This window comes from Molothrus aeneus, chromosome 12, assembly GCF_037042795.1.
Source record: "Molothrus aeneus isolate 106 chromosome 12, BPBGC_Maene_1.0, whole genome shotgun sequence".
Lineage (NCBI taxonomy): Eukaryota > Metazoa > Chordata > Aves > Passeriformes > Icteridae > Molothrus > Molothrus aeneus.
Window position 1 is genome coordinate 8,784,596 of NC_089657.1, and position 27,379 is coordinate 8,811,974.

General features: G+C 36.7%; 1 protein-coding gene and 1 long non-coding RNA gene across 3 annotated transcripts in view; one reads left to right on the forward strand and one right to left on the reverse strand.

Moving 5' to 3' along the window:
- CFAP20DC (CFAP20 domain containing) overlaps nucleotides 1-23,998 on the forward strand; it is a 67,529-nt gene extending 43,531 nt beyond the window's left edge. Inside the window, exons 16-18 of one of the 2 annotated variants that reach the window (XM_066557919.1) lie at nucleotides 5,298-5,359; nucleotides 18,225-18,316; nucleotides 23,532-23,998. In XM_066557919.1, coding sequence (XP_066414016.1) covers nucleotides 5,298-5,359; nucleotides 18,225-18,316; nucleotides 23,532-23,644 — 267 coding nt within the window. In that variant the 3' untranslated portion in view covers nucleotides 23,645-23,998. Of the gene's footprint in view, nucleotides 1-5,297; nucleotides 5,360-18,224; nucleotides 18,317-19,716 lie in introns of both variants that reach the window. The other variant, XM_066557920.1, reaches the window with a different exon arrangement.
- Nucleotides 10,235-27,379, reverse strand: part of LOC136561564 (uncharacterized) — a 43,500-nt gene continuing 26,355 nt past the window's right edge. The window contains exon 3 of the long non-coding RNA XR_010784366.1: nucleotides 10,235-10,660. This is a non-coding gene — a long non-coding RNA (uncharacterized lncRNA). The remainder of the gene's footprint in view (nucleotides 10,661-27,379) is intronic.

Below are 27,379 nucleotides of genomic sequence, written 5' to 3' on the forward strand. Positions count from 1 at the left end.
ATGTTAGGTGCAAATTACCTTCAAGGGCCTACAAGGTCCACATAGAGGGGCCTGGAGCAGCAACTTTCCACAGTGAATGATCAACACAGTGCTGGAACTCTGGAGTACCCTGTTAAATGAAGGCTTCAAATGAGAAGTAATGTATTGATAAGTGGGTAATTGTACAAATAAGAACTTGATTTACCGAGGAGTATTTTGCAGGACATCAGAGAAACATTAGTTGGTATTAACTATTTGATATACATCTTCATTAGGCATTTTGTTAATTTAATATTTCCAACGTGTTTTCTCCCTACTCATTAAATAGGTTCAAATATGGTACAAATCTGCAAGACCAGACAAATGGAACTCAATTAGAGAATAGCAGTCTCATTATTTTTTTAGCAGTTTAATTATAAGGAAATTGATAAGAATATTTAGACACGTCAGGTTTGGTTATTACAAATTACATGACTAAAACAAAATGAACTTTTAAAGTAAAATGTACTGCTGCAGTATTCAGTGAAGCACAATGTGATTGCAAAGACTATTCTTTGATCTTACTGCCTTGATCAACTTCTGTAGCTTCAATCTAAAATAGTGTTTAGATATAACAGGTTAGTAATATAAATTGCAATTTAATATAGTTGTAGTTTTTCATAACAGCCCTTTATTGCTATCTTTCTCTACATAATTCAAGCATAAAAAACAAGATTTTGTCTTTGAGAGAGCTCTTCACATTTCATTTAGCTGACTGAAGAGTTTGGTGTGCCTTACACATTCAGCCTTGTCAGGTTTCTCCTCTGCATTTTGCAAGGTGGACAATTGAGGGTTCAAGATACAATTGCAAGAACCTCATTTCCAAGGAGGGATAACTTAGGAAAGAAACCTAAACTTTCTCAGATAAATATTCCACTTAGTCCCTCACAAAAACAAAGAAATTCAGCTTTTGAGGTCTTCCATACCCATTTACCTCAGCCTTTGTGGAGAGCAGCACTGGACCAGTAGAGTATCAGTCAGTCTCCAGAATCTCCTGCTGCACTTCATATTTTCCTTGCTGAGATATCAGCCAGAGCACCAGCTATTCATGGATATCATGGAAGTTTTTTGTGTGGACTTGTGTGTTTAACACTACTCAATGTAATTCTGTTCCAACATTTGGAAAAATGCAGAGTATGTATGTGAGGGTGATAATTCACTTTGTAGTCCTTTGGTATCAAAGAAGGCTTTAACAACATTTGTTAATGGAGGTGATTATTTAATCACCCCACATTCTTTTAACACAGAAGCATTTAAAAGAGTAGTTGGGGGAATTGTTGGTATGCTGCTGTTAAATGTCAGTATATTTTGATATTATTACAACATTTCAGAAGGCTTGGGAGTAGCAGTGCGGTGCCAGTATTCAAATGGTTAGCTGAAAGTCTTTAGTCATGCATTCTCTTTCTCTAAGACCTAAAATAATGGAATTATAGAATACTTTCATTTGGAAGGGACCTTTAAAGGTCATCTAATCCATCCCTCCTACCACTGGGCAAGGACACCTTCCACTGAACCCAGCTGCTCAGGTCCCCATCCAACCAGGCCTTGAGCATTTGTAGGGATGGGCAGTCACAGCTTCTCTGGGCAATCTGTTCCAATGCCTCATCACCCTCATTGTGAAGACTTCTTCCTAACATCTGGTCTAAATCTACACTCTTTTAGTTTAAAACTGTTGCCCTTTGTCCTACCTCAACAGGCCCTACTAAAAACTGTCCCCATCTTTCTTGTAAAGCCTCCTGTAGGTTCTGAGTGGCTGCAGTAAGACCTTCCCAGAGCCTTCTCCATGCTGAAAACCCCAACCCTCTCAGCCTCTCTCCACAGGAGACATCTTCCAGTCCTCTGGTAATTTTTGCAGCCCTGCTCTGAGCTCACTCCAGCAGGTCCAAGTCTTTCCTGTGCTGAGGAGTCCAGAGCTGCACTCAGTACCCCAGGTGAGGTCTCAGGGGCAGAGCAGAGGGACAGAATTCCCTCCCTGAACCTGCTCCAATGCTTCCTTTGGATGCAGCCCAGGATACAATTGGCATTCTGGTCTGACAGGTCATGTCTGGTTTTTCAACCCCCAATACTCCCAAATCCTTCTCCACAGAGCTGCTCTCAATCCCTTCATCCCCCAGTACTAGTAAACTCATCATTTTCTCAGCTTATAGTTTTTATAAAGTGTTTCTTTTATATATACATTTATTCCTTATTTATGTTTCTTATGTAAAAACTATATGTGTAGAATAAAAGCAGATTTGTTTTTATGTCTCTGATCTTTAGTACCCCTCATTTGAGTTAAGAGAATTTTCAAATGCTCAATCCTTCCAAAATCAGATGTACAAACTGCAGAAAACTTTATAGATATATATATATATATATGTATATATGTATATAGATATAGATCTGTAGCCATCTTCCAGTTGCATAAGTAAATGATTTTAGCAGTGCAGTATACAGAAAAGAAATAGAAATAATCCTTATATTGGAATTTCAGAAATTAAGTACAGCTTGAAATTCTCATCATGATTAAACTTTGATGCTTACATGTGTTTCCAGGTTGTATCTTTCTAAATCTTTAAATCAGTAGTATCAATTGCTTTCTCTTATGTTTTTCAAAGATAAATAAGGAGTATTTTCTTACAAATTTTTCTTCATTTTAGACATTTGTATCCTTTAGGTGGAATCTATGGCAACAGCACCACCAGAAGGCAGCTTTTTGTGTATCTTTAATTTTGAAAGACCTTTGATGTTTTGCAAGGCAGGGCAGGGTATAATCATGTTAGATAGTGAATTTATGTATCAAAGTAATATTCTATATATAAACCACATTCTAAGTGATTTTAATTTTTTCATCACTTAAACATTTTTAGCCTGATTTCCAGAATCATTGAAAAGTGTCATTTTACTGACTTTAATGAATCTAAGAAACCCTTGTCAATGTAAAGGCACATGGATCAATCATATTATTGAGCTGCAGTTAGAACAGATGTCCTTAACAACTACAAAACAGATATACTGAAATTGTGGATTTATATTCTATGATAGTCTACCAACAACTGAATATATGCTGTCAGGAGAAAATGTTGAAATGTAACTGGTTTAGCTGCTGCTGTAAACTATGACAGCCAAAAAGGAATAAAATCACTTTGAATATTATACATTAGCTAGTATAGCCTCAGTTATAAATATGAAAAACTTCTATTTTAAAATGGGTTTACTTTGAAGGAGAATTGTAAACCCTTGTAAAATGTGTGTGGGGCACAGTTTCAATTCAGAAATATGTGTTTGTAGAGCTAAATATTTTTAAATATTTTATTTGACCATGTCTTACCTGAATGTTTTCTTAAGATCTATGAAAATCCATGCTAGATTTGCAACACCATGAAAGGCACAGTTCTGTATATTCCAGAATGTAATGTGAAGTTTATACTCACACATATATACATTATCCAAGAAAATTTGCAAAGCTTACAAAACATTTCTGTTTAAATGCCTTGCATTATCCTAGAGATCTTGTAAGACTTTCTTGCCCTGTCAGAGAATTGGCCCATTCAGCTTCTTGGATAGTTGTTTCCACACTTCAGACACCAATTCAGACACAACACAAACATTTTGGAGAAAGATCTATCAGAGAATTCAGGATATCTTCCTACATATGGTCCCTGTTTCTCATCAGAAATTCAAAGGAGAAGGAAGATTCTCCTAATTGCTCACTGATATATCCTGGAAGCTTGTAAGTGATATAATAGTGATATAGTGTTGCATTAGCAGAATCCAAATTCTGCCCACCACTAAAACCTGTCTTTCAAGTTAGGACGACTCACAGAGAAGAAAGATTACTTGTTCCACAAGGAACTTCCTAAATATAAATTCAGTCACAGAAGTCTTGATCTGAAAAATATTTGAAATAGTACTTCCAGGTTCATACCTAATTTCTGGAAGGTCTTTTGGCCTCCTTTGTGAGTCTTCAGAAAAGAAAGCCACTTAACACAGAAATGATCTGGCAGAAGTGAAGTCTGACAGACAAGAGGAGTGTTATTTAAACCCAGAATTATGCCAACTGTGAGCTCAGCTTGACAACCCCTGGAGGGATCTGTTCACATCAAGTCAAATTGCAAAACTGAGGAAGAGTATTCTTTACTATGAAATGAGACTAAAAATTATTTAGACAGATATTCTGGTTCATAGACTGACTAATTCACTCTCTGTCTTGTCTTCATCTTCCACTAGCTATCATCTGGGAATTGCACTATCCACCACCAGGCAGTGAGTCATATTGGGCAGTAATTAGGATGTCATTCATCCTGAACATATATTTTACAAAGTCCCTTTCCATTTTCTGAAACCAGGAGGACATACTCATTTTTATATTAATTTTTGTTTAAAAAAATAATTTAATAACACTTTTTATTATTTTAGCATTTAATGTAGTAAATTGAGCAAGTATTGTCAATGTATGCTTACATTTTCACTTCTTTTGCATTTCCTTCAATGATTTGTTTAGAACTCTTTTGAGGTGTGTGATAATGGCAGGGAAAATCTCTTCTGGTAGAACCACACATTCTGGGAGAAAATGTTTTTGTGGATTTTAGAATTCTTGATTTTTACATCAGTTTATAAATATTGATTTTTCTTGGAAATAACTCTTTTTAATGCCATAAACCAAATGTAGTTTGAAACTTTTGAGGCATGTGCTTACAATGGGTAGGTAAGATTTGACTGGGAAATTATCATGTCTTATATGAATATTCATTCAGTCCACTGTTAGCTATTCATTAACAGCTTAATCCAGGCTTCAAAGCTGCAGTGCCATGGAGAATCGTATGTGCTTCAGTAATCTTCATTTGGGGCTGCTAAAATTACTGTTACTGCTTATAACCTGGTCTGCCAGCCCTCTTACCTCGCTCCCTTCATGTTTTTTACTCTTAAAAATGGTTTGTTCTGCACAGATTCTAAAAAGATTTTCTTCCTCGTGCTTTGTACACGTGTTCCATCCAGACTCTTCTGTCATACCAGACTTCACCACCCTCCATCTCTGAAGTCTCCTGACTGTCCCAACATTCTCACAGGCAGCAGAGAAATAACTGTGTGATCACCTCCTTAATTCATATGTATTTCCACCCAGACAAAAATCATCTTTAAAGTTGTACTTGTGTACAGTTACGACCAGAATATCCATTTTTAATTTCACAGATAAGAAAAAAGACTGTAAAATTCTAATATCAGAAACTGCAAATGTATATGCTCATACCAGATCTCTGACATACTTCTAAACAATCCATTCTTTTTGTTTTCCACAGCCTGTCAGTCAGCAGCATCACTATCAGAAAGAAATGAGCCCACTTTCCCATTGCAGCCCACGGTAAGATTCCATTTATAGCCCAGGCAGTAAGGATTCAGTTAGAGTGTTCTGAATATTAAATGTGACACTCTTTGATTTAATCTTCAATCTCTTTTCAATTGCAACCTCCTCTCAGAGGGCTTTATTGCTCATTTTAGTCATTGTCTACAGTATGTCTGAGCTGTCTGGGAACACAGAACTGAATTCTGGATGTTTTGGATGTAGCACTGTGTATTTAAAGTATCTGACACAGGCCTTGCTCCTGCATCTGCTTTGATGTGTGATTCAGCAAATCATCCTCATCTCACATACATGCACTCTCATCTATTTCTTTCTCCCTCTCTGCTTTGAAGGCTTAGAGCCAGAATTCTGTATGTGACTGTAGGTGTCAGGGAATCAATTGATTCCAGAAGATTTTAATGCCACTTATTAAGGAAGGGTTTTTTCAAAAGATAGCCCAGTTAGGAGGGGGGGTAACAACACTTTGGGAGAGAGCAAAGGGATCCTGTCTACAGCATATTTTGTGTGGCAGGTTTTTAGTTTGATCTGTTTTGTTTGGAATCAGGAGCAAAATCCCTGTGAATTCATTGTAAGGTGAGATGACAAGGGGAGAAGGTGGCTAAGGAAAATTAATCACATTGAGATTGTTGAGACAATCAAGATTAATTGTCCAGTTTCAGACCTGCTTTGTACCTGTGAAACTCGAACATCACTTTGTCAATTTTTTAACTGCCTGAACAAGAGGTGTACTAATTTTTAAAAGCAGTCCTATTTCATCTTCACTTGGTGTCATTAATGTGGATTTTGCTTGTCCAAGTTTTAACTGGATGATGTATGTGTTGGGGGACAGGGATAGGAGAAGAGGACATTTCAGTTACAACTTCTTTATATTTTACCAACAGTCTGAAATGTTTTCTGACAGCTCACTGTCAGTCAGTTGTGCAGGATAATGTGTTTCTCCTCACACAGATGTTTTCAGCCACTTGTCTCACTTGCTCTCCATATTTTTATGGATTCAAGATCTTTATGAAGTAAACCATCTGAAATGTTCTGTGCAAGTTCACCCAGTTGCATCAGTTATTGCAAGACACAGCCATATATTTCCAATATATTACTAAAGAATGATCCTGGATTCCTGTCCCCTTTCACATGTAAATCAAGGTACTTCTGTTTGTCTAGAAGACCTCTCTGCCTTGGGTGATGGTTGTCTAAGGAACCATCTCCTTATAAGTTGGATGGATGAATGGATGAAGTGGACAGAGATAATTGACTACAGTCCACAGAGTACAGCAGGAGGTACCTTGAGACAGGACTTGGGACTCTTTATTCCAAAATTGATTTTATAGTTCTGATGACATTAAAATTGCCTATATTTTAGTGCAAGGTACATTGTTTGTCTTCTTTTCCCCATATGTTGGTTAAGTCAGGTTTTATTAAGTTATTTTTATGCATGTGCTAATGCAATTTGGTACTCGGTACGTTTTATATACTGGAAAAACAAATAAACACCTTTATCTGTAAAAAGAAAGTGTTTCATCATATCAAGTTAATATGATCAACAATGAAAACTTGTATTTCCATATAATAAAATTTAAAACAAAATAGTATAATTTATTACTTAGTTCTTATGCTATTTTTATCCAGTACACACAGTAGACTTAAATTTCCCTAGAAATCATTTTTGAGAAATGCAGGTGGTATTCATAAAATACCTGACTTGCAAGTGCCCCATAAATTCAATAACCCTTGTGAACTGCCAGAAAAGCATTATTGGGCTGTAAATACAGAAGATGACAAAATTATGAGGTCAGTTTGCATCATGATATAAAAACTGGAGAGGATGTGACTTGAATACCATTATTCACATCATTACTTTTCATTTATAATGGAAAACTGTAATGTTTTTCACAGAGGATGTGTACCTAAATAAGGAGGAAATAAAATTAATGGTAATTCTATAACTTAGTTCTTAAACTGTTTCTAAAGGGAATTTTAACAAACCCTGTATAAGCAACTAGAAATTGTCTAAAACTTTGTAAGCCTACTATAGCTTTGTAGGGAACACATGGAATATTTGAAATACAGCCCCTTTAGGTGTGTGGGTGTAAATGCTATGGTATGAAGACACTTACATGGTGCATTCACTGAATGAACAAATAGTTTTTTTGTAAAGAGGGGAAAAGAACAGGTCTTGAGAGTAATTTTAGAAGTGTAGTAGTGATATCTTCTGGGAAATGAAGAGACCAATGTGGAAGCTATTGTCCAGTAAATGTAGGTTCTGTCCATAATAAGATAAAAGGACAAGCCAGGAAAGAAAGCCTGTGAAGGCAATTGAAATTCAGTCAATAAAGACACTCATTGTCCATGGTTCCACTGGGTGAAGGTCATAACTCTGCCAAGAATATTGTTCCTGCCACAGAAACCAGCCCAGCTGGGGCTGCTGTGCAGGGCAGAGAACCAGGGAATGAGAGGAGACAGGGCCAGGACAGTGAGGTGATGTGGCTGCTCCTGCCCTGGCCCTGCAATTCCCACAGCTGGTGGGCTGCTGGCAGAGCTCAGGAATTGCTTTCTTCTCTGCACACGGAGCTCTGTCTGTGCTGCTTCTTCTCCAGTGCAAAAACCAAATTTATCTACATAACCAGCATCTCCTTAGTAAGATTTTCTCCTCCAAACTATTTGTGTGTCATAGAAGGTTTGGAAGTTTCACTAAAGGAAATCCTGGAAGATAGTAAGTGTTCTAGAATTTCAGCCATACTGAGCTCCTCTCTGAAAAAGATCACTTGAACCTAATTTATTAGAAGACTTTTATACACTTCTACAGATGCTCTCCAGAATATTTATTTCTGATAAAAGATGATTTTTCTGCCTTAGAGAAAGGTTTCAAATTATTAGAAAAGCCCTATCTTTATAAACATTGCCTCACTAGATCCTGTCTTAGCATCCTACTCAACTCTTCCCAAACCACAAATAAAATTTGTTCCTCTTGTTCAAACAGTTGTTCCACAGAAACTGCACTGAAGCAGGGCACAAATATTTCAACATTTAATTGAGTATCCTTTCACAAGAAGTATATTTTACTTAAATAATTTTGTGCCAAATTTGCATAGCTAAATTTTCAATTAGTTTTTATCGAGATGTTTCTTTTTAGTTTCTTCTGTCTATAACCAGCTGATAAGTTCTGCAGCCTCTGACAAATGATTAAGAGCCATTGACCTCCCTTCAGGTGGGCTTGGTATGAGCTGACTAAAGCAGGTTGTCCTGTCATTGTAACCTGCATTTGTTAAGTTAGACTGATGGGGATGTCATCATTATTCTTCCCTCTACAATCAAAGAAACCCAAAAAACTAAACAATGCAATCGACCCAAAGAAAAGTAAATAACATTTTCGTCCCTTTTATGGTAAATGTTATAGATTTGAGATTTGTCACCATAAAATGTTTCACTGACATGGAGAGTGGTGTGTTTGAGGAAGACAATAACTTTTTTTTAAAAAGTTGTTGGTTTTACCTTATGGAAAAAAAAGAACCCAAATCCTCAGTTGCTACTTTATCCAACAATGCAATTTTCTTATTTTTGTAATGATATGCCTGCACAGCACTTCAGGTAATGAATCATGAGATGCATAAACATGTACCTTTAACTAAAAGTATCTTTTAATTATATTCAAACTTGATGACTGGTAAAATTTAGGTATGTTAGTTCTACATATAAATTATAGGAAAATATAATGAACACATCTTTCTGTGCATTCTGAACACTCTATTGGTCTTAGAGAATAAATTATTTCTTTCTCTTTGTTTGGAATTTTCTTCTAGAGAAGTCTTTTTTCAGAACCTATTGTTACCATATATATTGCCATTACCATGGTACCTGACATTTGCATAATTTGCATAATATCAGTGATTCCAGCATAAAAAACACATCAGCTGTAAACTTTCAAATATTGAAAGTATCTTCAGCTTTGAGACTACCATTCAAGTACTCTCATCCATCCCAGATGAAAACTAAACATTCCAATAGCTGGTGCATGTGTTATTATACCATTGAGAGATTCTGTAAATTAAACTCACCCATGAAATGGTGTAGTAAAAGAGGGATTGCAGCTATAACATTTATTTGCACTACACCAGAACCTCTCCCTCGTGCAGGGTGTGAAATTCAGGCACAAGAGGCCTCTGTATTTCCATGCAGAGGTTTGAATAGCAAAATAACTTAGTTAAAAAGCACATTTAAAGACTGATTTTTTCCAAACAAAGAAGCATAATTATTCTTATGATTCATTATAAGATCATACAATACCATTACTTCTGCAAAACAGACAATATTACATTATGAAGAAGCATAAAATTACACAACAGTTGTCAAAATAAGTGAACAAGAGCAATGTATCACAAAATGTACTTTGGTTTTTATTTTACTTGTTCAGTTACTTACCCACAAAATAAAGTAATTTGCAGTAGATCTTCCAGTCGTTAATCTGAATTAGCAAAGTTCTGCTGCATTTGTCAGGCAATAATGTGCATGAAAAAGAACATGACAAAAGAAGCAAATGGCACAGGAACCATCTAATTGAACAGGTTACATTTTTTTAATCATGATGCTAAAAAGCTTAGCTGCAGAAAGGTTATGGAGAACCAAGCAGCTAACATGTTAAAGCTTGTTAAAATAATCCAAAAATGGCTTTCCCTTGTATGGGAATCTAAGAACATGGAAACATGACAGCATATGCACTAAGAATTTAAATATAAAACATGGCAAATACTTTCAAATATGTTACATCCATGTCAATGTAAGGTAATGTAAGGTAGTCTATTTCTCCTTCTTCTTCTTCTTCTTCTTCTTCTTCTTCTTCTTCTTCTTCTTCTTCTTCTTCTTCTTCTTTTTAATTTTATTTTTTTAGCTTCAGGATTTAATGGAGAATAATTGTATTGGTTACCTACTTTTCGTGGGTATTCTTGGGGTATTCAAACAAAGGCCATGCTTAGATGTAAAGATGGAGAATAGGCATTAGAAGATTTTACCTCTCAGACATGTGAGATGGAAAGAACAAGATCCCTGTTCCCAGACTGTTACAGTCTCTCCATACTCAGCTGTGGCCCTTTGCCCCTGTGGCTTTTCCCAGGGCATCTCCAGTGCTTATGGATCACAGGTGGCTTTGGTCCAGCCAGCACCTAAATTCTGTCTTATTCCATCTTCTGAAAACTCTGAGAGCCTTGGGAACTGCACAGAAGAGTCAGAAGCTGTTGGTGGCTGGTCGTGGAAAAAGGAATTACTTTGATTGCAACAAGACTTCTTAGTCACTAGATTCAGGTGCTTCCTGAACTGGTAGAAGAGTAAAATATAACTTCTTTTAAAAATTTTATTTAATTATTAAAAGTACACAAAAAATAAGCACATCCTACCTAAGAGACACTTCATTAAATGTGCAAATCCATTTCATTCACTGATCAATGAGTATCTAATGGAGTTACTAGACTTTACTTGCTTAGGTTAGATTAACACAAAGGAATTTTGACACACCTTTGCAAATTCATTATTTCCAATTTATACAGCTGATCTTCAGATAAATGAAACACTAGTAGCAGGGAAGAAAGAGCTAGTGCTTTACTTATATCAGGTGCTAAAACACTGGTTTTCTCTACTAGTGCCATTCATATTGCTAGTGAATATCAAGCCTATGATCTAGCCAGCAAGCTAACATAGTGATGATCTAAAGGTTCACTCTTTAAGTAAAATTAAATGTTCCTTCTATTTAACAGAAGCTATGATAGCAATTTCATGTATTTAACTACAAAACATCGACCAAATAGTAAAATATATTAATTATTAAGCTGTTAAACCTCCAAATTTAGGTCATTTGTATTTTTAGAGGTAGATGACTGTGTATGGTTTTAGTAACCTGCACAAAGTTATGATTTCAAATTTGATAATGAAAGACAAACCGGAAAACATTAACAGGTGAGATTTTCTGCCAATACCAGTCAGCATGATTATAGTGCAGATACCTGTAGTAGCACCTTACTTTATCTAAATATCTTGTTTAGTAAGTAGAATTCACATCTCCTTTGTTATCCTTGAATCCAATCTAGCACCCCTAAGATTGTTCATTTAGAGATTTAAGACTTTAAGAGCATATTCAAGTGTTCCCTGCACAGCTGCACTTGTACTTTTTATGATCTCATGGACAATTAAATTATTTAGCTTTTAAGGAGGTCCCTGCCTCCATTACAAGTGCAGTGTTTGGCAAAAAGGACTTGGCTGAAGTGGTTTGGAGGAAGGAAAAAGGCATTTTCTAAATATGCTTGTGATTTTCTCCATCTTAGTGCTAGGGAAAAAAAGCAAGTTCCAGTAAGGCATACAGTAAATGAAGATATTATGTATTAGGGATGGAATGAATCTGTCACTTTGACAGATTGTGAGGCAGAGAACAGATTAACAGATTACTCATAGTCAGAATGCACCTCACTGTGAAAAATGTGCAGGAAATGATAAGTGTTGCTTTGTGCTGATTTAATGATATCTTGAAACTACAGTAGCACTCCAGGAAAATAATACAATTTTAGCTCATGGCTTTTTTTTTTTTTTTTTTTAATCATCAATGTATTGCCAGATTGCCCTTAAATAGTTTTGAAAATAGAACTTTCAATTCCTGCAAAGTCATAGCAAAATATTTATGTTATTTTTCAAGATTTTTGTTAAAATATGCATTCAAAACTCCTTGATTTTTATGTCTAAGTATATTCTGTATTCTTTTGGTAGTATATCTTCTGCTTCTGTGAACTCACTCAGTTTTTCATTTAAAAAAACACTGGTTTCCCCACCTGAAACTGAGTAGCACTGAACAGTTATTGATGTATAAATTAATACTGAATTTGCATTAGTTTATGGAATTTTTATGGAAAAACTTACAAATTTTCAAGAATTGTTTAAAGCATTTTAGATACAATTATGGACAACTTAAAGCTCAGGTCACTTCATAATTATTACAGTCATATGTAGTGGCAAGACCTGAAATTATTTTCAAATAATAATGGCATTTTTTACACACATCAAACAAATCTCATTATTAATAGCCTACAAAAGTCAGTGCTTCACTATTGAACCTATTATTGAAGACTTTATTTTTATGGAGGTACTCCTGTTAAAAAATAAACCCAAACCTCCCATTATGATTCAGGACTTACATGTGACAAAGCAGAAACAAAACAACTGTGTGTAGGTAATTTGCCTTAAGTTAATAAAGTTACACATGTGCCTGAAGTTGATGAGATATGGAAATAATTGAAAATTCACATCTTTTAATCTGGAGGAGCCTAACCAGCAACTCATGCTCCAAAAAAGTTGGATCAGGGAATAGATGAGGGAGTCTTACAAAGCCAGGCAGTTTTTTATTAATTTTTCTAAGAACTGAGATAGTGTCTACTAAATTTTCTTAAATAGATATAACTAAAATTAAAAACAGGAGAAAATTAGGTCTCTATCTCAGCAGAACTGGAGCATCCTTTAGATGGGAGCTGGCACTCTGCATTCAGTGCATCATGGTAAGGTATCACTTACACACTTTGAGCATTTGCAGCAGGATTTGTTTCTCATGGTATTAAATACTGCTAATACAGCAGAGGTATGCACTGAGATTTAAGCTGATAGCTACAGAAGATGTCAGGAATTCGTCCTTTTTTTGTTACATTATTTTTCCAGTTGATTCATACATTGACATTTTCTGGCCCTCCACAGTTAGTCAAATCATCCAATGTAAAAACACAGTTCAGCAAATGTGCTCCTCTTACTTCACCCAGGCACAAGCCCATTCTCCTCTCAAGTCTGTAAAAATTCACTGAGTAAAGCAGCTAAATAAGATCTTTTGTGGTTTTAGTGATTGTACCCTTCAGGTGCTGAATAGACTCAATTTGATGTGTTCATAATGATACAAAACTAATGCTGGTTTTTCATTCCCTGATTTGATGTAATGGAGCCCTAGCCTTGCACTTTTGCAGTATACTGCAAGGCTGAACAAATATTCCTTTTAATTTTGGTTAGACAAAACCATACTCAAACTTTGAAGCATTTCATTTTTTTAATAAAGTGGATTAAATGATCCCATTGATTTAAGTAATACAAATTAAATGTGATCCAAAAGAAATGCAATAAAGTATGCTATCTCAAGACAGTGCAATATTAAAAATCTTTATACTAAGTGATTTGACATTTTCTCAGTCTCCCAATCCGCAAAAGTATCTGTGAAAAAATCAAAGTATCACAGGTATTCATTAAGATTTCAGTGAAAAAGTTCTGATTCTAAAGATTTCTGTTGATGGTAATAATTTTAATACATTGTCATTGATAACTGCTGCTTAATAAAGCATCATTAATTTTCTCAACAGACTTTGCTGATGGAAGCCTTTTTTCTGCAAAATTTACCATACTGTCATAAAACTGAAAATTATGTTCATAAAAGTCCAAAAGATGCTTTTGCTTTCCATCACAGTTCAGCTGTCATGTGACATTTCACTATATGACTACTATCTAAAAGTATTTTAAAGAATTTTTAAATAATATTTTTTTAAGAAAAATGTAAAAAGATTATATAATATTTGCTCTATATTTTGGTATACAGAATAGCTTTCAGAATAATGAAGAATTTTAGTGCAAGCTCTAAAGGTACATGATACAGTTGAGTGTGTGTGGAACCTATTCAGAGCCTTTCTACAATGCAGCTCACCATGTCAAAAGACAATATTTGGCATTCCACACTGTTATCAGGAAGCTCTGGATGGTTTATTGCACATTGATTGTATTGATTACAGCTGGAGGCATTGACAGCATAAATAGAGGGGGTTTAATTAGTCAGAATGTGTGATTAGCTTTTCTGTTTTAATGAGATAAAATAGCTTCTTTAATAAAAAATAAATAGTTTCTATTCACTCAGAATAAAACCACAATAACCAGGAACACAGAGCACAGTCTGTGTTTCTCAGAATATTGCCAGTTGCCTCCATGCTGGTCCTTGACTTTTGTCAAGGTCTAACACATTTTTCTGGATGCTTTTTTAAAATTCACTGAAAATCTCTGTCCCACACACACACACAAATGCTTTAGTTGCTTCCCAGAAGCAGCTGCAGGTTTTACTGTGGAAGTTTGGTGTGACTGCTCAGCTGCAGCATCTCTCAGAATTCCTGCTGTAAAGCCTCTCCTCAGAATTGTATCCATCAACTGCCGGCACTTAACCTTCAGTGTAATTTAACCAAGAAGGTTTCAGCACTCGTGAAATTTTTTTAAAATTTCTCTTCAGGTTTTTAGGAGGTTAATTTAGACTTTGGCAACTAACTTGCAGAAGTAGTAAACCACTTTTTAATATATATTGTGTAAAATGTTTTATCCTTGAAAGTAATACTAAGTCAACAATGAAACCCTAGTACTGAAATGTTTGAATTACGTGTCTTGGTGGGAGGGGGTTGAACAGCAAAACTAGTTGTTATCCTTGGACATTGAGAGAAAAAACATGATCTGAATCAAAACTGTCTTAATAGAAAATTATAAACTTTCCAACACATCTCTGTTGCTTCTGCCATTGATAAAAACTTCTTTGCCTCCTTCTAGAACCATCAAAATCATTAGATCTTACACTTGCACCTCCTAAAAAAAGTAGTTATTCATCTACTGAGTCAGATAAATCAAAATAAGTATGAATATGAAACTGAACACCTTAATAGAATATTTGACTCCAATAAATGAAGGACAAAATCAAAGATAAAATCACCTGGCTCCTCAAAAAATCATCCCATCTCTGATTTCTCAGACTTAATATTTCATGCAGATCTTCCAGATATGAGACTTCAAACTAAAATTCATCAATATCCTGAGTAATCGAACCTATTAATATAGCACAAATACTGGTTTTAACAACACATTATTAAATATTAACAACATCTTATTTAATTTTAACAACATATTATTACCTTGCTCCCTCATTGTTTTCTCCATGTTTTGCCTCTTTCTTTTCCATTGGAGGTAATTACCTTACCAGCTTTCTTTCCTTCATGCTGACATCCTCTCTGCTTTACAGGTCCTATTTTCTTTAGGAATTCCCTGATACGTGTTTTATATGAAAAACACAAATCTTTAAATGCTTCTGGTTTATACCAGACTGGTAGAACTGCATATGTACTCTAAAGCTTTTCTATTTTGTAACTGTGTTGGTGTGACTAAGATAATTCTCTTCAGAAGTGAGCACTGTCTGTCTCTCTCTTGCACTTTTGTTTCAGCAGTTGTCCCAGCAGAAAGATTCTCTTCTCTGGCTCTCAGACATCACTGCCTTCTGCAAAGGCTGTAGTGACTGTGGAAGGAAAGGCAGCTTGGGAAGCAGAGGTGTTATTTAGCCCTCACAATACTTCCTTACCTGCCCCAAATTTGATGCAATCTCTCTGAGATCACCTTTGCCTTGGCTGGCTTTGTTTCAGTGCAGTTGTAGAGAATCAGGCTGGTGCTGCTGCTTTGTGCTGCCGGCCCCTGCTGTGAGGATGGGCAGAGTCTCGTGGGTTTGGGGCTGATTTTCAGGCAGATCAAACCACACAGGCAAGGGACAGCAATGGAAAATACACTCCACCATGTTACTGAGTACAGCCTGCATTTAATTGTTATTCCTGAAACTTCTGAGGCTTTGGTGTAGACAAAGAGGCTTTGGCTGCATTCAGGGAATGCAGATAAGGTGACAATGACAGACAAGGCTGTGGGCATTGGTTGTACCAACTCCCAGTGGCCTTGGCTGAACAGCAGAAGAGAAGGATTGGCTGGGAGGTCGGCCATGTATGTGAAAATAACATGATGCTATAAGGAAATTTTAAAGTATGTTTTTTACATTTTGACATGATGGAAAATTCAATATCTCTTCCTTTAAATCTGCCATGCTACTTGCTGGGTTTCTACACCAACAGTTCTGTTTCCTGAGGCAGAAAATTGGTTTTTTCCATTTTGACTGCAAACAGATAGGTGGTTGTCCCCAGATTCAACCCAGATTATGCACACATGCCAACAGGAGATGATGTAGAATCAATAACAAGTCAGAAGTAGCAGAAGTAGCAGAAAAAAAAAAACCAAAGCAGTCAGCATATTTTAGCAATTGTACCAGATGACTGAGCCTTGCCAGATTTCTCTGACAGAAGCAACTTGTACATGAGATTATAGAGGCTTTTCAGAAACTAGAAGTGTGTTACCTATTTCCTTGGTGTTGGACAATCAAGTTGAGACAATTACAGTCTGGAATGTAAAGAAATCTGACAGACTTCTCTGGAAATCTGGAAAAATGTATCCCTTTTAGACAAAGCCATGGATGTTGAAGTTACCTCTCCAGCTCTGGCTCATCTCCCCAGCCTGTAGCACAAGTTCACATGCATGGTGCTTTTGTGCCAGCTGTTGGAACAGCCAGACATAAGATAAATCAGTCCCAAACCAAGTTTAATTTACTCTTTAGAGCTGCACTGCTCCATCAGCATGAAGCAAACATATGGGAATTTATCCCCTTCCATACCTCTTGCCTTGCAGTGAAATAGTTTGGTCAAAAAATTTGGATCTGGTTCTATCAAAATGAGGTGATTCATTGAGGTCCCTCAAACTTTGTGTTCAAGTGTTGACTTGCAGTTGTTCAGTCAAGTTAATGATGATATGGAAGCTTTAATGTGTTACAGCTCTTTACTGCTGGAGAGGATAGATGGGAATTTAAGGAAACTTCAGCTATGCACAGTGTGCAGAGATTTATTTCATACGTGAAAGGAATTACAAGACATGGTCACCTGAACAAAGAATGTCTTTGGACATGGATGTGTCCTTCCAGGGCTATCCTTCTCTGATAGATAGTATATGAGTGACTTTGTCACTGCAATGCAGTTTGCAACAAAAAAAACAGCTGTTCTGTTTTCCTTTATCTGAGCTGCAACAATCAAAGACAGTGTTTCATAAAGTGGGGTATGTGAAAGGAACATTGACCTTTGCATGAATGTATGATAGCATGAAAATAATTCTTAGAAGTTATGACACTAGTGTCCAGAACAGACAGAATTTGTCCATAAATAGAAGTACCCTCTCCTCTATGATGAAGATCCCATCAAAATATTTTTCTTTACAGAAGTAAAATAGAAACAGGACACCTGTGATAAGAGTCTTCTATACTGTCCTGCCAGTAGGTAGAATCATGTTCAGTAACAATTTTTTCTCTATTCCATACAAGATTTTATAATAGGAAATGGATAGAAATATTTAGAATGTTTCCCCCCCCCCATATCAACAACAACATTCAGACTCAATCCAATGTTTCCTCTTCAGAAAACTGTTTGTGGCATCCATTTCTGTCTGAGCTCAGCTCTAACTCACCATCCATGCAGACAGGGAATGTCACACCACATTCTGTGTCACCCAACTGCAGGGGGACCAAGCACTGCCAAGTCAGTGGTAACCAAACCAAACACATCTTGTGATTGTCTTTGAGCCTCTTTCTTTAAAGGGGGTAAGGATTTTTAATCAAATTGACTCCCACAGGCTGTTCATCTGATGGGTCCTGTAGGCTTTCAGAGGATAACTCTGTGTGATACTTGTACACCCTGTGCTGAGACAGCCACACCAGCTGATATCTGAAAAGAAAACCTGACTTAAACCACAGATTTTAATGTGAACAGAAGAGGTTAAAAGGCCTGAATGGAGAAAGCCTTAATATTTAATAATTATATTAACTGTAAAGTTTATTTTTATAATAATAAAATCCAGCTTGATTTTGTTTCAGAATACTTGACAACCTGAGATTTCTTCTGGCTTTTTTTTTAAATAATCAAAAGAATTAGAAAAAAACAGGAACACAAACTGGGTTTTTATAGATGATATTTTGATTTGTATTTTTCAGGGACTTGTTAAATGTGTTCAGTCCCCCTGCCATTCCTGGAAGCCAACAACTAGAAGAGAACACTAAATCTTCAGCAAAACAGAGACCTCCAGGTAGGAATTTATGAAGACAATGAAAAGAACCTGGGCAGAAAGACACTTCTAAATGTTCTTTCTGTAGTGCTGGTACTGCTTTCTCATAGTTTTCTATCCTACCACTTTTTGGTTTTAAGTTCCCTTGTTTACGAATCTCAGCTCAAGGCAGCAGAGTTTTCCATGTAGTATTATTTGCCTTTGCTAGAAGAATAGCATGCAGTGCCTGTTTCCTGGTGTTCTGGCTCTATACAGATTAGCTCATAAAAAATGCATTTTATTTGTTAAAAATAAGGAATTTATGCTAATGGAGATGGCAAACCTACGTAAGAACACAAGGACTAAACATTCAGAGGCATGATTATACTTGCATAAGAGATACTTCTCTTATGAAGAAAAATTGCAGATTTAGCTTTAAATGAAATCTTAGAGTGATTTCCTGAGGACTGTTGTCACCAGAGTTAGAGGCTTTTGCTTATTAATGGTGTTTGCTTAGAGAATGGTAAAGACCTTAACTGAAACTGGAAAGTCAACAGCAGAATAAAGAAAATACCTTGTTTTCCTCAAATGCCCTTTTTCTTATCATTTATGTTAGGAAACAGGGTAGAAGGATCATCATCACAGAGTATCACAAAATGGTTTGGGCTGAAGGGGACCTTGGGGTCCAGTTCCAACCCCCCTGCCATGGACAGGGACACCTTCCCTCAGCCAGGTCCAACCTGGCCTTGGACATTTCCATTTTTCTTCAGGTCTCAGGAATTCGCTGGGAGCTCTCATAAATCTGACCCCTCTGTTCTGGCTGTCCAAGGGGTAAAGATGTCTCAGTGATTTACTGTCTAAAATAAATTATGCCCCTCAAATTGGGAACATTTTCATAGACATAGACTTGTAATTGTTGGTGACAGCAAAATACAATTTTTCTGTCAGGAAGGGACCTTGCTTTGAAGAATCAAGTAATATGTTGTGTTAAGGGTCCTAAATAAGCCAAGCAGAATTGAAGAGTCATCCTTGAGCTATAGGCACATTGGATAAAAATTCATGAAAGGTCCCAGAGAATGTTTTTCATTAGTATTATGAAATCCAAGGCTTGTTGCAGTAAATCTGTAATTTTTTAATTGTGTTAGTATCTTTAAAAAGCTTTGAAAAATAAGTATATTTGGGAATTCCTATTTCTCCTGTTCTCCACACTAGAATTTCCAAACTGTTTTGTGAATTGTTCCTAAACTCATTTTTCTTTAAGCTGAAATATTTTACATCATGTGCCTGTGATTGCACATTTGAAGAGAAATTATCTATATACCATAGCTTTTTTTTTTTTTTTGCCTTTTATTTTTATACCTTCATTGAGCAAAATTCTGACTCATGTATATGTAGGATGTTTGTAATTTTGATAACTTCATACAGAAATTTTCTGTCTCCAGATACTCAAAAAACCCTGCTGTACTGAAAGGATCATTTCTCCAAGAAATAAGAGAGAACAACAAAGCCATTCCATGACCTTCCCTCCCCAAACAGGACAGTTTGGATTTTTCTGAGCTACTGGAACCCCTCTCTATGAAAGCAGCAGAGAAGCTGCAGTGCTGTGTGATAAAGGCTGCCAGATTAGATCATCCCCATCAAACATCAGAACCTGGGTATTTTCCTAGATACCTTGGTTTAAAAAAATGTAATGGACCATGCTAACTAGATGGTTTGGAGTATCATTTTTGAAAGAGGTGCTAGATAAATTGTGTCCTGTGATATATCTTGAGGGCTCTGGGAAAGACATTTTTTCCTTATTCAATTCACTTGAGGTCAGTAATTTGTGTGGCAAAAGAGCTGGTTCATTACTGACAGTTATATACCAGATCTGAACAACAAACTGAATGCTCAAATCCATTCCAGAAAATTCTGCTGCTCTGCTCAGCCTCACCTTTTTTTGATTATTTAATATCACATTAGAAAATTACTTAATTCTCATATTGGGAAGTGTCCCAAGATTATTTACTCTGTGCAGTTTTCCAGTGTTCCAAGTATCACAAAATAACAAAACCATATAAACAGCCCTGAAAATCTGCAATGAGTCATACTCTATTCCAGATAGGAATTTTATCTAAAAGTATCCTTAAATAAAAATAGTATAGCATTAGTAAATTAATAAAGATTGGTCAATTCTTATATTTTAAAGAAATCTTTAAGTTGAGGCTTAACTTTTGGGGGGAAAGTGATTCCTTTCTAAGAAAGGATTTCACTCTGTAGTTCCTTTCTTAACATTTGCACCATCCATTAGTTAAATGGTGAGATGCAATGAGAAGATGTCTTCTATTCAACAGGTTTCCCAATACAAAAAGAGGAAAAATTAGACTCATAAATACAATAAATTTCCATAGATTTTTCCATTATTGGGCACTGATGTTTCTGGGGTATATACAATTTTGTTTATCTTGACATAGCAAGAAAATCTCCAAATAAAGTGACAGTGATAAAGCTATAAATGTTCTGGAGCTTACTTTATGGTATCTTGGCCTTAAGACCAAGGGATAAGGTTATAAAACTCTAGGAACCACACAGTGTTCCTTTTGGGCCACAGCTGCTGACAGTATTCATATGGTGACCCTGCAGTACATAATTACAGGATAGATTTGAGAACTGTAGTTCAAGGATCACCTTGGAGAAAATACCAGCAGTGTTCTTTCCACCAGACCATCTGCTGACAGCTGATCCAGTGCATTTGACTTCCATCAGAGTCAGAATATGATCCATGTCTCTTAAAGTAAGATTTGCTACAAGGTGTTTTCTAATATTAAAACCTAGAATAAGATAAAAATATATTTCTGTGAAAAGGGAAATTATTTATTTTAGTTCTCCATAGTGGTGACTTTGTAAACACTGTTGACATAATCCACATAACACGGTTATCTTTACATTCATTTCTGAGTTCAGAAAAAGCTGCTACATGCCTTCCTTGTTCTTTGTTGTCTGGGTTTAGACATCTTGATCAAGTCTTTTTCCAGAAAAACAATGGCCCCCCTGATTTCAGTGGGACAGCATTTCATTTCATATAACAGGTATTTACAGGTACTAGCTACCCTCAGTCTTCTTTCAGTTCAACAACAAACCACTCATCCCTCTGTAATGTACATCACAGACCTCAGTTTTCACTTAAAATCAAATTATTTTCTCACCTAAAATACCATTTAATTTTTTTATTATTTAAGAACAAAAGCTTTGATTCTGCTTTCACCATGAGATGCAAATTAAACTGCAAAGAAGTTTTTTCATGCAATTCTGAGCAGCTTCAACCCCAAAAGTGTGGGTGGTGGCAATGATGGAAATTTTCTTTGAAAGTGACCTGTTGACCAGTTAATTTGGCTGCAAGCATTTCTTTCCTATCTATGGTCAGGTTGCCCAAAATGTACCACTTGAAACAAGAAAGACAACTTCTAACACAACCATTACATGCTACTGGAGTCTTTTAGAAGAATATCATTTAATTTAATTAGTACCTCTATTCAGGAAGAAGCAAGGAGGTTTTCATATGTCTGCTCAGAACTGAATACTCCATCCTGCCACTGGAAATGTGTTGCAACGCCTAGAAATGCCTTATAATGAATTTGGGGGTCTTGTGAGCTGCTAAAAGAAAGAAGCTTGACTTTAAAAACAAGATAGGTCTAGAAAACTAAGTTCTCCTTTTGGTCACATGAAAATACATGCAGGGAATTGTTGATACAAAGGTATAAATCCAGCTAGTCCTGGTTGCAATATGATTTTGATTTGGTATGAATTCAAGGCACATGGGAAAAGAGGTATAGCTCTGATGAGGCTGAAGAATTTCTTATTCCTAACTCAAATCAGGGAGTATACTGAGTGACCAGTTCCAAGGTAAAGAGGGAGAGACATTTAAGCTTAGAGGAGAAAAGAGAATCATTTAAAGTGAAGCACAGGCACTGGAAAGCAAAATAATAAAAGGAAGAATGCAGTGGAAATAACAGCATGGTTTCAGGTGAAATTGTGAGGCTGTGTGAGGGAGTGAGGCATGAACACCATTTGCTTGTGTACTGTGATCTGAAATGGAGAAAACCACATTCAGTTCTTCTCCTTCTTTCTGCACTGCATCACTTTTCCCAAGAGCTGTCCAAACAAAATATCCCAGTTGACCTCATTTAGTTCCCCAGGCCTGATGAAGCACCCACAGCAAGAGGGAAACAATTTGGCTTTGCCTTCTTATCTCTTGTTAGGGTAAAGGACAGTTTCTTTCTGATGGTATTTGTTAGATGGTACTGAGGAAACAAAACTGAAATCTCTTCTGAAGGGATGAAGTGCACACTCTTGTATGCATCAAATGCACCAAGTTGCTTTCTGGTCTCCAGATAATGTTCCCCATTTATTGCTGTGTGATCCTGGCTGAAAATAGAGTTGTGAAACCATTGCTGTTTGCATAACAGGCCATTACTTGTCATAGAGCTTTGGGATATGCAAAGCACTCAATATTAGCAGGCTGAGGATGGGATGAACATGATGAAATCCAAGGTACAGATTGCATTCAGCTGTGAATTATCTCCTATCAAAAAGCTGTAGATCATCTGACTTAAATTTAGCTTATATGAAAGACACACAGGTTCAGAAAAGAATCTATAATATATAAAGCATCTGTAAGAAAAGCCTGTAGGGCTTTATCAGTGTATTTTAGACTAAAGATTCATTTCAGTTACCTGAAAGTTTTCTTGCATTTTATACAACTTTAGACAAGTTAGATTTAAAATTTTTATTATCTGGAAGAATCTTTTTTCCTCTATGATATTGAAAGATCTTTTGCACAGATTTACCTATCCTGGATATTCAGGTGACATATTGGATACCAGACATCCAAATTCTTTCATTCTTACAAGCCTTAAGTATGCCCTGACTGTCTCCTTGTTCAAGCTAAAAAATTATTAAGAAGGTTATTGAGGAAAATACCACTTAAGAATACTTTTTTCCACCATTAGTAAAGGTACTTTTGGTGAACTGCTCCATTGAACTTTGAAAAGTCCAGGTGTTAAGCAAACTCCAGCTGACCTCATTCCACCTCAAGTTAAGTACAAGTCTTCAGAAATATAATAAAAATGTGAATTGCTGTTATCTTGAAGGCAACAATTCAGAAGTCAGAAGATTATACATTTGAAAGAAAAAATGTCACATCTGATAGAAAGATATTTCCATGTTATTGTTTGAGGGAATAAGAGTGATTTATTCTTACGTTCTCCACTTCACACAGGTGAAGATGACCCCAGTGCTGAAGAAGATGAGGAAGTTTTGACTCTTTTGTATGATCCATTTCTGAACTGTTACTTTGACCCAAATTCTGGGAAATACTACGAATTGGCATAGTCAGAACATGAGAGGGAATTATTTTGTATTCACAGTATCTTCTAACTTCTTGCAAAATCTGACTGAGCCATGTAATTTATTATATAATTTGAAACTTAAATTAAACAATAGTTTTGCAACCAAATTAATATATTTGGCAAACAATGTCCTATTTTTATAGCTTTGTATTAAATTGTAATGCAGTGGAAGATCGCATAGCATAAAAGTTCCTTGTGTCTAAGACAGTTATTTGCTAGTCTAATTTATTTCCAATATTCACAGCTTCCATATGAAAACAAATGAAGCTGAATCAAGAAGGTTGGTGGTGTTTATGTGTAAATCATGGTTTTACTCAAATAAAAAAACTTTACTTGTTTACTGTGTATGTTGTGAGGTGCTGAGGGTATCAGCTGCCATCAGCTGTAACAGCACAGGGCTGAGGAGTGGGGAGGGGTTGGTCCAACACTCCCAAAGTGGAGTCTTGTGTCAGGTAAGGCAGGGAGGTGGGTTTGTGATTCCTGTGGGAAGCTGTGCTTGGAGGGCAGGTCCAACATGTTTGTGTGAGGTTCTCCACTACACCTTGCAATAAAATAATGCAATTCATTTAACACATCTCTGTTGGGTCTCAGTGCAGTTTTCAGTGAGGGCCCTAAGTTCCAACTTGGAGTTTTAAATTTCCTGCATCACTGTGCATTTTGCTTTTATGCTATGTAAAATAACTCTACACAAAGAATACACAATGATCACAGAGAAAGAATACAGATAAAGAGCAGAACATATGTAGCATTTGAAAATGAAATCACTATATAAAATTAATCAAATAGCGTGCATGTATTTTATTTGTTTTATTTATTCATGGATTTATTACTGTGCATGGATACTGTGTAGTGTTCTTTGATGTAAAATCCAGTTAACCTGACCCTGATGTTTCTGGCTGCTGCTCAGCTCCAAGCTGAGCCCAACATTCCCAGCCCCAGAGCAGGAGCAGTGCTGCTTGCCAAGAGCATCCCCCACCCAGCAGGACCCTTGTCTAAAGGGTAAATCAATCACTGAAACACCAGCTGCCAGGTGTAGGAGAAAAGGTGTTGCTTAGGAGTTGTCCATGACACAAGGAGTCCAAGGAGTTTTGTTTTAATGGAGTTGAGTCAGTGGAACAGCTCTGGAGCCCACCAGTCCAGTACAGAACACTTTCCTGAAGGGAAATGTGAAAGGCACATGGCAAAAGTGATCTATAGGCATTTCTGATCATTCTTGTTCTAAGTTTCTACTTGATTATATCCACTGCTATCCCACTGTAATTATTTTCAAGCTGACTACTCAGTGAATTTTTAAGAATAATGTATTTGAATGTCATAAAGTGAGCTTAGTAAGCTCAGTGCAAGTGATTTAAAATTATATGCCTGTAAATTATATGTAATTGTAGATTCCAGTTAATGAATATCCTAGAATCAATTGAAAATGCAGTTGTTAATAGTGGCTTGGCATAAGATCAGATTGTGTATTTGGCTCTGTGGCAGGTACAAACATATCATCACAAATTGATTCAAGCAAGAGTAGCACTGAAATCCACAGGAAGACAGATACTGCACTGAGATAATTTACTTACCCTGCCTTAGCCAGAAAGATTTGTACTGTTCTTGCTAATGCCATAATCAGTTTAAAAGTTCAATGAAATCATAATTTTGACTTTCAAAAATCAGATGCTGGCTTGTACATACTTGTGCATATCTGGCCATTTTAGCATCATTTAGTGATCAGGACCACACTCCCTCTGTGTGTGGCAAGGGTATTTAAAATATGTCATTAATTTTCTTTCATAGCCACATGTCTCACAGGAGAGGTTGGGTGTTCCAGGGCACCACTGAGTCCAGACTGAGTCCCTGATGTAGCCACTCCCTTGGGAGAACAGACCCCAGCTAAATACTGGCTGCAAACTGGTGTCAGGGGGATTGCCTGCCAGGGCCTGTCTGGGTGGATGTGCTTGTCCTGGCAGTCTCTGACCTGTCACACACAGAAATGCACCACTAGGCATCCAAAGCTTGGGCAAAAGGGAGTCCTTGGTGGCTCCACTCTCTTATCCCTGCCTTTAATGAGCTAAGGAGTCAAGTGAGGACTGACAGTAGGTTCAGGGCGAGTCTGTTGCTCCCAGTTCATAGCCAAGCACAATTAGGATCTGTTTTCTTGTCATTAGCACAGTAGTATTTTACAAGTAAGCAGCTGTAACCTGCTTTTCAGGATCAGCAGTTTGGGATCCTTGCCCTTTGTGTTCTATTTAGCAGCTTTATGTCTCCAGCATCCGTGGGGATTGATTGCCACGAGGCTGTGAACAACACCTCTGCCTTGAGCAGCACCACAGGCTCACAAGGACTCTGAGTTTTGCTCACAATGTTTTTCTTAATCATCATCCTGTGAACCTCAAACTAAAGCACTGCTGACACACAGCAGGGGCTTTGTTGAGCCAATTTGTCAAAGCCAGCAGTTGTGGCAAGTGATGAGGAACACAGAGATTTGCTCTTAGCAGTCATGTGCAATGGTTGAGGTCATGAGAATCACAGTTTTCACTAGAGCATGCTTTCCAACAGGTAAAAGTACCTGGGTCTGGGCATAAAGTTTCATAAATGAAACTGCAGGGATTTATTTCTACAAACCTGGCATCAGTTATGAATTTTGGGAACACAAATTTTGAAATGCAGTAAATTTTAGTAAGGCTTCATTAATGTTCCTTGGACCTGCATTAAAAATAGAGGAAGTTAGGTTAGTAGAGCTGCAGGAGTCAACAGATCACAAGTCAACCAATTGGTCTCTCAGGCCTTTCTATGTTCCTTACACATGTGAGATGTAACTGATATCTTTGCTTTGTTTCTGCTTGCTAAGAAACAGTCAACCAGCTTTCAGATAGTTCAGAAGTAAGAAGAAATCTTTTCAATTACTTTTGTTGCTTTAAAACACAGCCCAGAGCAGTGTGTTTCTATGTTGCTGCAATGATTCTCCTCACCTCTCATTCTTTTTGTCTCAGGTCCATCTGCCATGGTTTTCTCCAAAGTCCAACCAGGTTTCAGCCCTCAGGTGTGTGTGAGAGCAGCAGCACCGAGGTGCAGATCACTAAGCCTGGTACCTTGTGCTGCCACGTGGGCTCCTCCCAGCAGCTCTAAGACTTCACAGTCTTGTACCCAAGTGTTGTCTGTACCTGAGCCTCATTGTGCCAAACAAAGAACACACTCTGTCCTAAGGAGCTTACAGTAAGAAATCAATATTGATTTTTCTCCTTTGCTGCCTGGGTTACTAGGTGAGAAAATATGAAAAGTCCTGCTTTATTATTCACATATTCTTCTGCCAAAAAGCATTCTGTTCAGAGACTCAGCCTCTAAACACTAAGTCAAGTGGCAAGGATACATAGGCTGGAAAATCCTAGAAAATAATTTTGCATAATGTCTTTTATATTCAATTTTTTTCCATGGGGTTTTTCTTTTTTTCAAAAAAAAACTTTAATTTTTTAGCAATGGGCTACATGTAAAATGACAAGACAATCCAGTCTTTCCTATGTGGTATTGCTGTTAATCACTGCTTTTCTCATGGTTACTATAGAAACTTGGCATCCTTATCTGCCACCTTTTTTGGCATCTTGAAAAAAACTATTTAAATTCACTTCCCTGATAAACTGAAAGCTTGGCTTGATGATACCCATGGGAATATGTAAGTGTAACAACAATATTTGTCATTTCTTCTTATTTGGTGTTTAACTTGCTCATTAGCAGC